General features: G+C 39.1%; 1 protein-coding gene across 1 annotated transcript in view; it reads left to right on the forward strand.

Annotated features, from left to right (window-relative positions):
* The window catches only part of tprb (translocated promoter region b, nuclear basket protein), a 45,641-nt gene that overhangs the window by 22,744 nt on the left and 10,178 nt on the right, over positions 1–12,719 (forward strand). The window contains exons 30-45 of the mRNA XM_088350542.1: positions 46–176; positions 268–478; positions 576–719; positions 808–985; positions 1,641–1,855; positions 1,949–2,022; positions 2,121–2,317; positions 3,918–4,208; positions 5,764–5,924; positions 6,007–6,087; positions 6,205–6,390; positions 7,024–7,155; positions 10,072–10,165; positions 11,184–11,293; positions 11,731–11,805; positions 11,894–11,982. Coding sequence (XP_088206668.1) covers positions 46–176; positions 268–478; positions 576–719; positions 808–985; positions 1,641–1,855; positions 1,949–2,022; positions 2,121–2,317; positions 3,918–4,208; positions 5,764–5,924; positions 6,007–6,087; positions 6,205–6,390; positions 7,024–7,155; positions 10,072–10,165; positions 11,184–11,293; positions 11,731–11,805; positions 11,894–11,982 — 2,369 coding nt within the window. The remainder of the gene's footprint in view (positions 1–45; positions 177–267; positions 479–575; positions 720–807; positions 986–1,640; positions 1,856–1,948; positions 2,023–2,120; positions 2,318–3,917; positions 4,209–5,763; positions 5,925–6,006; positions 6,088–6,204; positions 6,391–7,023; positions 7,156–10,071; positions 10,166–11,183; positions 11,294–11,730; positions 11,806–11,893; positions 11,983–12,719) is intronic.

Below are 12,719 nucleotides of genomic sequence, written 5' to 3' on the forward strand. Positions count from 1 at the left end.
TTACCTTGACTAATGCCCCTGCTTTACAATATGTATTTTGTTTAGCATTTGGTGAGTCAGCAGAAAGATTTTGATCCAGATGAGTATAAGCGATTGCATTCAGACAAAGAACTACACCTTAAAAGGATCCAGCAGCTTAGTGAAGAGAACAACAGGATCAAAGCAGAGATTTCCAGGTGAGTGTGAATTTGCCATGTTTTTTCTCCGTTCCTCCTTATTTTGGATGAGGTTTCATTACTATAATGTTCTGCAAAAATCTGTGTTTAGGGCCAACAATCTTACAACATCCCAGCAAAGCCAAATACAGAACTTGTTAAACAATTTGAGTAAGGTAACAGATGAGAGGAATACACTCAAAGAAGAGTTTGCTGCAAAAAATCTTGAAATGCAGGAGAAGATAAAAACCATTACACAGGTCAAAAAACTCGGACGTCGTTACAAGGCTCAGTATGATGAACTCCAGATGCAACACGAAAAGGTAAGTGCACCCAACTTGCCCACTGTTGTTGTGATTCATACCCTTATTAAATTTTGTTTTGCTTTGCTACTACTACTACTACTACTACTACTACTAGATGATAGCAGAAAATGCTGGCACATCCAAAAATGATGAGGCCCGTCAAGCCTCAATTCAGGAACTGCAGGGACTAAGAGACTCCCTGAGCCAAGCTGAAATCAGAATTAAAGTCCTGGAAGGACAGTTAGAGAACAGCAACAAGGTGAACCAACAATTACTTCTAGGTCTTAATGGTATAACAAAATAATGCATTTTAAAAGGTAACTTCTTTTATTTTCCCCTTTATAAAGGTGGCTGCAGAGCGTGAAGTTGAGGTGCGCAATTCTCAAGAACAGTCATCTAAGCTTCAGACAGAGCTGGACAGAAAAATGCAGGAGCAGCAGGAGAAAGAGGACACACAAAAACAGCAGGTGGAAAAGACCAGAAAGGCTCTTGTTTCTGCCAAGCAAAAGATGAGCCAGCTCACAAGTAAGAAAACCTTCTCAAAAACTTAGAATCATAAATGTTTTTAAGGTGCCGCCAAAAATCAACTTTGTTTGACAATTTTGACATTTACAACTTAAAACTTTTATTTCCCAATTTTAAGTCTATACAATAAAAAACAACGGTGAACATCTTTCTTAAGTATGCCATCGATGCAGCTGATTTATAGAATGGAGATTACGCACGGCTGTTATCATCTCCTTTCCATCTATGCATATTTGTGTGTTTAACTAAATTCTTCACATCTTCTTTTTATCTATCTAACTACCCTGATCATATCCCTCGAGAAGGATGACCTACAGCAAGACAGACACATGACACAAAAAAAGAAAAGAAAAAAGGAAAAAATACCCCCCCAAAAAAAAACACAAAAGAATTGACCATGGCCAATCCAAATGCCCAAAACACCCAAACAAATTAAGCACCTCTGCACTCTAGTTGGTCATGTTTTCATCCCTCCAAATGAAACGCATCTTAAAAATGAGTAAAAACCCATTTTTAATGAATGCCACATGGGTTACATTTTATAAGACAGATGCAATGTAAAAGCACAGTAAATTCAAGAATCTTCATCCAGACACATGTTCTTTAATCACTGTTTAGTAGTCATTTTAAACTTAAACTAATGCATTATGTTCAGGTGCCAAAGAAGAGCTGCTAAAGGAAAACGAACTTCTAAAGCAGCGATTTGAAGAGCAGAAGCAGCTAAACGATGAATTGGAGGTGCGTGTAAGTGCGATAAAGTCCCAGTACGAGGGACGGTTTAATCGGCAGGAAAGAGAACTGAGAGAGCTGCGAGGTCAACAAGAGAGGCAAGAACAAAGAGATGAGCCTGTTGAGGCAGGTCCAAGCAAAGTGAGGCTCCTTTACAATTTAGTTTTGTGTAGACAATTTTTGTGTTGTGGAAAAATAAATCGAATAACAATGTGACTGTTTTTCCGTTTCCAGCCTCAGGAGCAGCAGAGAAGCACAGAGCAGAGACAGATCAGTCTCAAGTCAACCCCAGCTACCGACAGGGGCAGGTATGATGCAAACTTAAAACACTTTCCAATGAAACATTGATGCGGTCCAACAAGGTCACCCAGGTGTGAAGTGACTGTGTGCCTGCTTTTGCTTCCAGCGCTAGTACTTCGGAACCGCCAACAGCCAACATAAAGCCAACACCTGTAGTAGCCTCAGCCAACAAGCAAGCCGTCAACCCAGGGAACAAACCTACTCCGAGAGCAAGCATCAGGCCCATGATCACCCCCGCTCCTGTCCCTACTCCCACCCCTACTGCAACAGTCATGCCCACAACACAGGTTGAGACCCAGGAAGGTGAGTTTTAACGATAGTTGGTAGAAAATTAATCATTCTAAAAATATTCTCCTGACTATCAGGGAAGAAAATGTTGTCCAATTCCATTTATTTTGAAATTCCCCAATCTATGTGAAGTCTTTGAAATACTACATAAGACTTTTTAAAAGTTCGTTGTTTTAAAGCTATAATGTACTCTCTACAGTGGACATCAGAGCCCAGTACAAGGGAAACAGAACTTCATTGTTAGTCCAACAAAAATATCAGGAAGTCAACTTGACAAAGTATTCAACATAGACATAACTGTCCATCATTGCTTTACAAGAAAACACTTGTTTTTTTCTTCTGAAACACCAAGATTATTGACCAGCTTGATGGAGTTTCTATATTTGTTAAACTGATTTATGATCATTGATTCCGCCAAATTGTTACTCTAATACATAAGGGCTTAACACTACTGTATGCACTGGGTGGGAGATATTTAGGTCTAGAAATGTAGGACGAACTACTCTGGTCAGGGGGATATAGGCAGTAAAATGACTTCCTATTACTTTTGACTAATGTTGTTGAGTCTTAAGGAACTGTGTGTCACGCACTATATGGCTCACCAGATTATGAGGTGTACCCCCCGAAATATAGTCCATTGTGTTCTTTTTTTTTTCTTGGATAAGGCATACTGGACCGTAAGGTGCATGGAATTAAAACTACAGTGATGTGCACAAAAACTAATAAAAGTGCCGTATTTGCGCATTGATTGATCAGTCGGCGTATATCACTGATCACAATTGCATAATGTTGTATTCAGCGGAGACATGCACCGGATCCTATCCACTAGACCACTGAGATACAGATGACACATAAGAAGTGATTAAGTCTTGTCTCATAACCACACTATTGTTATTCACAGTACCAAATTGTTCGTGTTAGAATTGGGCTGGGCTGTGAGAATATTGACAGACATTATACTGGTCTGTGGTACAGCCGACTCTCAAAAGTCTTAACAAAGTGTGCAAGATTCTGAACTGAATGGCGACAAAGGTATTGTAGGTACTAATTTGGTCGTTTTGAACCAGATAAAAAGAACAGCGTTGTGGGAAGTGATTTGGTCGTCCTGAAAGACATAAAGTAATGGCCTTACATAGTCAAAACGTTTATCACTTAAAATTCCTAGTTTGAGCTGAGAAAAAATGAAACATTCTCTTTAATATAAGTGACCACAATGTGATAATGAGATAAGACCTAATGCCCTTTCATGTATCTTCGGTATCCCTAGTGGGTAAGTGGATAGGATCCGGCACGCTCCCTGTCACAATCAGAGTTCGATTCCTGTTGTATTCAATGTTATGCAGTTGCGAACCATCATCCATGTCCCTAGCGCTTGTTAGTTAGGATTCGGTGCTCTTGACACTGCCGTCCAGTTCGATCCCTGTTTCCATAATTTTTATGCAATTGCGCTCAGCAACAACATTTATTGACTGATCAATAATTGCACAAATACTGTAACATATTTTCAATTTTATCAGCATATAAAGCACAATGGATTATAAAGTTCATGTGCGGCAAATACAGTAGTTATGCTTGATTCAGTCTTTGCCCGGCAATAATTACACTTGCTCTGCAGCTATGCAGGTGACGGAGGGTCCGCAAGTGGAGCATGTGACCGTCTACGGGAGTGCCAGTGGTTCCGTGCGCTCAGCAAGCCCCAACATCCAGACCACCCTAGCCAGCCCAATGCTTACTGTGCAGCAAACCCAGACACAGGCCACAGCTTTTGTCCAGCCGACGCAACAGCAGAATCTCACCCATGCAGAGCCGGTCAGTCAAGAGCTGCCTCCTGTAATAATTGAGGCAACACCAAGTTCACAGGTGGAATGGCCCTCAACATCTTCCACTTCTTCTGTATTCGGAATGGGTGAGAAGAAAATTATTAAAAATACTTTGATTAGTGTAAAAGCACTCTTAATTTAGCGCTGCTCAATGTGTTTCATTATTTTGAGGTTTTTAGTGTTGTGTTGGTCTTGTTTTTGATTGTTTTTGTTTTTACCATGATCTGAATATCTAAGTGAAATAGAACCAAAAATCAAAATGTATGATCTGCGGCAAAAATTTAATAAACCAAACAAAAACACTAAGCTTTAAATTCTGAATTGAAGCATTGATTTAGGGTGTTTTAATATTTGATCTGTACAGTCCAATGTTACTACGTACAATTATATGTGGCCAGTATTCTGTTTAAGAATTGCCAGTCTTCATTTTTCTTAATGCCCTGTAAACTTAAGACAGACTGCTAAAAGTCTGAAAAAGAAGACCGAGTTACTTTTTCATACCTGTAATAGTCATGAATGTAAACCCATTCGGTGTATCTGATGCCTTTTGTTAATGCCTTCTTGTTGATGTTGCGTCCAACCAAGGTCTTGTAGTCCATCAATCCACCCATTATCTCCACCGCTTATCCTCAGTAGGGTCGTGGGGGTGCTAGAGCCCATCCTAGCTTTCTTCGGGCAGTGGGCAGGGGACACCCTGAACTGGTTGCCAACCAGTCGCAGGGCATACAGAGACAGACAACTCACTCGCTCATTCACACCCAGGGACAATTTGGACCGGTCAATTAACCTGACATGCATATTTTTGGAATGTGGGAGGAAACCGGAGTGCCCAGATTAAACCCACGCAAGCACAAGAGATCTTGCACACTCCATACAGGAGGGTTCGATCTTATGACCTCAGAACTGTGCCGCACACCCGCTAACCACTGCGCCGTGTTGCTTGGTCTTGTAGTACAAAAACAAATTATATACACTGTCTAAACAAGAATTAGGTTAATCTGTTGATTTCTCCACTTTCTCATGCTTTCAGTCACTATGTCGAAAAGGCCACAGTTGTATCTCTATACATATGTTGTGTAAGTCCATGCTTTTGGCGAGTTATGTACTAGCGGAATTGTGGTATTTTATTGATGTGGCGAGATACTTAAATGGATTGGTCTTTTATTCACTGTTGAAAGTCTAATGCTGGAACAACATGTATTTTTTAATAGACGTCACGCCACTTGGCCTTTTTCAATCTTGTTACTCCCAAGCACCTTGTATAAAGGTTAACTCTTGCCATGTAAATAGATAATTCAGTTTTGTCTGTAAACCTGCATTTTGTCTCAGACTAGTCTCTGCATATGAACAATCCCTTTGATTTACAAGTTAGTGTCGCTACCAATTCACACAAAATCAAATAAATGTTTTGGTTCTGAAGCAAATCCACAGCATTTTATTAGTGTGAATATTTGGTTACAAATTCCTCTTGCACCAGACACAAATATTGTATCATAGAAACGACCAACATTTCAGTCTCAGAATTTTTTTTTCCCCTCAGTTGAGTTCATTTGAAATTTTATTATGAAGCCGGTGGTGCAATTAGGTTATCCCAACTAATGTTTATCATACCTGCTTTTTTTTTTTGCCCCTTCTGTCTAGTTTCAGCGACACCGGGATCTTCTTCCTCAATGTCCAAAAGGCCCCGAGAAGAAGACGAAAGTTTCACCTCTGTGGTCACGGACACTGAGGCTCTTCAGGAGGACACAACCAGGGCTCCTATTGCCAAAAAACTGCGAATTATTCATAGAGTTGGCCCAGAGGTGAGTGGTTTGCACAGTTTGATAATATTTATTTTTACGGTTGGAAATTGGATGAAAGACCTGTGTTGTTTGGTTCTCTCAGGAGGAAATTATGGCCGATGACAGTGCTGAGGCTGAAGGGGTGGTACCAACAGAAAGTCAGGACAGTATGGAAGCCGGTCAGGTATGCAGGCATACAAACAATCCATGCTGAGCTTGTCATGTTGTCGACATTACTTAATAGCATAGCTTACTTTAAAGGAATGGTTTTAATGTCGTAAACGGTTGTTTTGCCTCCTAGATTGAGGAGCTCGTCAGGCTTGATGAAGTTGATGAAAGTGTAGCCTCTCAATCGACTACCATGCAGCAAGAAGTCGCTCATGCACAGAGTGAGACTCCTGAGCAGCAGCTGGAAGTAATAGTGATTGTCACTGATACTGAGAGTGAAGATAACGCAGAAGATGAGGAAGAAGAGGATGAGGAGCAGGTAATGTCAAAAACAGAAGCAGGAAACTCATCAGTAGTTAGCATTACTGGTTCCTGATAGTGAATCTCTTGTTGAACTCATTCCATGCCTTAACGTATAAATATGTTTTCAGTAGCATTGACCCAGAGTGCCAAAACTTAAAATGATGTTTTTCTCGTTTTATTTTGAAAAACTTTTTAAAAGGGTTTAGCACTGCTCATTGGTAAGTATTAATCCCTTAACGGTGGGCTCGGACTGTTGATAAACAATTGCATGTCTGTATGACGTCAACCAGTCACTGAAATACGCCATACAACATATCATTGGAAAGCTTAAACTCTTGGGGTTCAACATGTCACAGAAACATCACGATCAGTCTGAAAACAAGATACCCGAACTTTTTGACGCCTTGATAGATCACTTATTCCTATATATCCACAAAACTACATTTTCTGTAGGCCATCAAAAATGAGTCAAAATGCCTAAATTTGGCTGGCAATATGTGTGAGAAGAAAATTACTAAAAACCCAATATTAGAAAAACATTCGGCATTTAATGTGTAAGCTTTGTCAATCATGTAATTGACTTGTGATCAGTACTTTAAATCTCAATTCCGAATCGGCTCATCAAGCTTGGTTGACATTTATCTTGTAGGATTACGAGGAGGAAGATGAGGAGGAGGAGGAGGAAGAGGAGGACGAAGACGACGGGATGGTAGAAGATGGAGACGAGAGTAACGAGGGGATCAGAGACGGCAATGAAGCCTATGAAGGAGATGACACAGAGGTTTGATTGGAACACGTGCCATTATGTATCTGCAGTTACACCTACGCACTTTATTTGTTTGACTTTCTCAATCTTTCTCCAGTCCAATTTTGCATCAGTCATAAGTTTGCTCTAAGTGTGCTTATATCACGTCACTATTTACTTGCATCTCCCGTCCAGTTTTCACAATGAGTCAGAGTCTGCACAGAGCCACTTAGTTGTCATCTTTAATCTGCTGCAGCGAAAGTAGCCTTATTATTCGAAAACTGCTATACCCATGTGGTTTTTGTGTAACTTGGGGGTTATGTAATAGACGTTTGACTGGTAACAACCTTTGCTGGAAAGAAAAAAACCCTTTCCAATTGGAGCTAAATGACTGCCACTGGCACAAAGGTTGGTTTCGACCAAACATTCTGGTGCTTTTGTGTGAGTTAATTTAGTTGGTTGGGGGGTTTCCGACTAAAAAAGGAGGGTTTTAACACTGGTCGTCCATCTGGTGGCTGTAGCTGGTCAACTTTGCCCAGATGTACAATCGTCTTTTTTTCCCCACAAAAAATCTGTTGACTATTTTCCCCTATTTAAAGGGAGGTTATGTAAAAATGACACACCGACTTAATAGGGCAGGTTACTATTAAAAAAAATATAACTTAATGGTAAATGGTATTAAAGGTTTATAGTGCTTTCACAGGGTAATTTCTGTATTACATCTTTAAAAGAAACGTTATAAATAGAAGGGACAAAAAAAAAAGCATGTTTCATTTCATAATTTGCAACCTAATGTGTTTCATGTTTAGGTGTTCACCATATGGGCACAGTTGAGTTTGTACTTAATGAATTGTTAATGCCAGCGTCAATATTGCTAGTCGCTAAAATTTGCATCACTGGCACTGATCACTAATTAAAACAGCTTATTTCATTTAAGCCATTGATTAGTTATTTTCTCCCTACTGATAGTGCCATAACTGCTTTTTTACAGCCTAAATTATTACAGAAAATATGTTTTCTATTATATATAATATATAATTTAATTGGTAATTTATTGTTGCTGTGAAGTAAAAAAATGTCCCCAATTTTTTTTTTATCAGGATAATTAAAAAACCTGAGAATTCCCCCCAAAAATAAGCGTTTGTAAGATTTTGTGTTCTTTGATTGGAAGCAACAATACATTATAGACACATTTTTGAAACAATTAGTCGGTTTTTCACTGTTTTTTTCCATGTCCGTTGGTTTATTCCTGCCCTCAGCTCTATCAACGTAGCTGCTACTTCTTGGTTGGTTGGTTGGTTAGTTAGTTTCTCGCTTAGCCTGACTGCCCACTGTGTGTTTTTTGATGGGCTAGCCTGGCTTTAGCGCCTGTTCTGCTGTTTTGCTTGGTTTGTTTATTCCCGGCCAGCTTCGCATTTGTCGCCGTAGCTGTTGCTGCTTTTCATTATGGGCTCCCAGTTAGCCTGGCTGCTCACTGCTTGTTTTTTGGTTGGCCACCTTTTGTCGATCGGTCCCATTTAGCCCCTCATTGGCGGTTCTCCGTGCGTTTTTTGGCCAGTTAGCCTGTTAATGGCTGCTCGCCCTTTGCTATATCATAACTGCATCCACCTGCGACACAACGCTAAGGCATTCTCGAAAACTACTAAAACATTGCTTCATACACTCGTAACCTCTTCGATTAATTAACACATAGATTAATATGGTGAGTTGTTTGCTCTGGTGCTGGTGTTCTTCACAAGATTTCACAGCTCAGGAAGTCAAATATGAAAATGCATTATCTTGGACAATAATTGGAACACATTGAAAATATATAAAGATTTTGTGCAAAAACCATGTACTATTTTCTCAACTTTTGCATGTTTACAAATTTGAGATTACCTTTTAAATAAGTTTTTTTTAATAAACCATTGAAGGAGAATTTAGATAATGAACAAACAACATTTTTTTTTCAAGAGGATATCAACTTTAACATTTCTAGATACGCTACGGCGTTAGCATCTTTGAGTGCTTCCACAAACAATGCATTGCGTGTGACGTCGTGTGTCCTCTTCTTGTGGGGATTTGTGGGTTCATACGGGAGAAGTCAAAGGAGAGTGCACACATGTCGCATTTAGAAAATCTGAGACTTTTATGTGCGCCTTGTGTCTGGGAAAATACAGTAATTGTATTCCGTTACAGTTACATAAAAAAGACAAATTACAGGTAAGTTTAGTTAAAATAAGGATTACTTTGCAGGATTACAATTTTATTTAAAAGCATTTTTATGTTGCACACCACATGGGACAATATTGAACTCTGGTGTGCATTAGTTTTAACTCTTTTTATTTTATTTTTTCCGAATTAACCTTCGTTCGCACCTTTCTCTCTGCGGTCTCATTCACACAGAAGTACACTCAGGTTAACACTGTGTGTATAAAACAATATTGGGTTCTTGATCTGTTCTTAATATGAACCATAACAAAGCATATCCTACTTGCGATGTGAAAGAGAAAGTTTTATTTGTGCTCAATAGGCTACTTTATGGGGTTAAAATGTGAGCACTTTTTTGTTAGACTACAAGCAACTACCTGATCTTGGTTTCCTCCATTTCTTTTTCAAGTTTACATTTTTCATTTGTGTTAAACTACATTTAGTAATGTATTTCTATTTAGTTTATTTAGTATTTTTTAGCATATTCGCTATTGGAGTAATCCAAATGTAATCGAATGTTCTCGAGTTGCATTACTTTAACATTATAGTTTTCGTATAACGTTACTGATAACATTTTTCAACAGGTAGTTAGTAACTTTATTGTATTATATTGTTAAAGTAATCCCTGTTTCTAGTACTTCTCCAACCATATCAGTTTTTTTTCTCTCCTTTGCGTCTCTAAAACAGAAATATGGGAATGTGTTTGTGCTGATGGATCTTTCCGCTTACAACAGCGTTTTCCCGCTCTTTTCCTCTTCTCAGGGAGCTGACGTAACCGACCCAGGGACAGAGACAGAGGAGAGTTTGGGGGCGTCTGACTCCACCCAAAGGCCTGCGGATTCCCAGACAGCCAGCTGTAAGAAACAGGAAATCTTATTAATGCATACGTGTCGCTCCACCCCGGGCCCACCCAATGTTCTCACAACCTGTACCGTCACCTAATTAATTATCGGATGCCTGACTTTGGCTTGAAGAATAGTAATTTTGTTGCCTGTCTTTAATCCTTTTTCATTACAATCCTATTAGAAAATCTCAACTACCTTTGTAAAGAGCTTTTTAGCAGATAAGACTACCTTAAATTCTGGACTACACCTAATTATAAGCCGCACGAGTAAAAAAAAAACCTGGTCACAAAATGACCTCATTCAACTCAGTTTCTCACATTTTAAAAAGGAAAATCATGAATAATAACACATTGTTTCACGATTAAAACACTCCTTTGCGGACATTTTCCAATCCTAGTCAACTAGCGCAGCAGTCGATATCAATTGGATTGGCATTAACATGTACGCCAAAGTGCGACAAAATTCATTACAAAACAAATACTTTTAATGTTTCTAAAAAGTATTTTCAGCTGATTAAATATTTTAATATGGCAGCAGGTGACTAATTATTGCCTATATATTTTTCCTATCAGGCCGAAAACTATAACAGATTGCGATATTTTTCCATAGGGACAATGGGCATCTCGTTCACCCATTAATGCTCGTCACTAATTAGATGATGAGGCATTTATCATAGTTACTCGCACCGTTTACAGGCGCTTCAGTTAATTCCTTCACTTTGACATTCAGAGCACTTGGCAGAGATCACGTGTCTTTGATTTTATAAAAGGATCGTATTCACCTGGAACGCACCAGTTTTAAGTCCGCTGCTCAGTGCCAGGGCCCTGAGGGGCACAGGTAATGTGTCCGCAGTCCCCACATACCCCAGCGACCATCTACTTTGCATAAAAAAAAGAAGCTCCACCGTATTTATAGCTGCAGTGTATGTAGAAGAAAAGTAGAGACTTGTAGTCTGAGATTTACGGTACTGTAATATAATGCACTGTAGGACATTCCCGCCCCAATGACTGATGTCTCCTAATGTTTTAGTTGAGGCCACAACAATGGAGGCCTTCTCCACGGAACAACCCATTACCAGCTCTGGTATACGTATGCCTCAATCACCAAGGAGACCAACACATCCACTACCCACCACTCAGGTATGTACCAATGTCTAGATCATCTGACAAGTTACACTTGCAGAAAATGCTGCTCAACTTTTTAGAAAATAACCTAAGCTATCAATTATTGGAAAATTGAGTTTTCTACATATTTTTTAAGTACATATCTAACAACCCAGTGCCCTTTATCATGCACCATGTTTTTTTAGTTAATGCACCCTTTTTAGTCATAGTCCTAATAATGACTTGGTAATACAAAACTAACATAGTAACAGCACAGTAGTTAAGTAAGTTATTTTTGAAATGCATACTAAACTGGTAATCCTTGGCATAAATCACTTATAAGTTGTCCTTAGCTATATAAAGGTTGGTGCACCCTGCATTAACAATACTACACAGTGTTTCAAAAGACAAATAAATCTGTTCCATACTTCAATAATCTCACATTTTTAAATATAGCTCTATTTTTCAATTAGATGGCCCAGCGCATTCCAACTCGTCGGCAGTCGGTCGGCAGGGTCCCTCAGCTTTCTGCGGTCCCAAGCAGTGCCGTAAGTCATATTTGTAATTTACAGTCAAAAGTTGCATTAAGAATCTTAACAGGAAGAAATTAAACGACCCTTTTCTTGTTTGCATCAGCACCTCATTGACGAAGAGGACCGAATGGTGCCGAGTGCACCCACGTTGGTGGTTCCGCACCGCTCTGATAGTTTTGACCAGGCTGTCCAGTAAGTGTCACACCTTGTACTTTTGGAAATTGAGAAGTTTTCAATAGATACAGTAATCCCTCGTTTTCCATGTGCGTTGCAATCCAAAAGTCCCGCGATATTCAAAACCCGCAAACTAAAAACCTTTATTTAAAAAAAAAAAAAATTTAACTCAAGAAAACAAACAATATTTGCTTAACAAATAAAAGTGCTGTACTATATAATATACATTTTTCTTTCACAAAAAATATCGGTTGTCTTTACTATCAAATGCTAATTTTGAAAATAATCTTTCCGTTTCATTGATCAACTGTATTAAGGACAAGATCCACTTCACATGATAGTATGTTGTAAGGATGTTACGGAAAACTGCATTGACCTTCTGGTCGAGAACCCAAAAACCTCATATTGGACCCCGCAAAACAACTAAAAGCCTCATATAAGCCTTATAAGAAAGGAAACACAGCTATCTATATTCATTGGAAAACATTAAGAATGAGTCCTGTTTTGCCCTACAGAAACCTTTTTTTTTTTTTTTTTTTTGAAAAGGGCCAGGTTGCCACTAAGGAGCACCCTAACACCCGTATGTGGCTCCATAGCATATTTACCATGTCAAGAAATTTGTGCAATCTTCCTATGCTTCTTTTGGTTCCGCAACAGATGCGTTTTTGGGTCGAGAGCACTTGTTGACATGGGTTTTAGAAAATAAAAATTTGGGGGAACACATAATGTAGGTTCGTTTAGCTGTTCTAGGTATG

This window comes from Urocampus carinirostris, chromosome 12, assembly GCF_059441175.1.
Source record: "Urocampus carinirostris isolate Australia breed hairy pipefish chromosome 12, RoL_Ucar_1.0, whole genome shotgun sequence".
In the NCBI taxonomy this organism is placed as follows: domain Eukaryota; kingdom Metazoa; phylum Chordata; class Actinopteri; order Syngnathiformes; family Syngnathidae; genus Urocampus; species Urocampus carinirostris.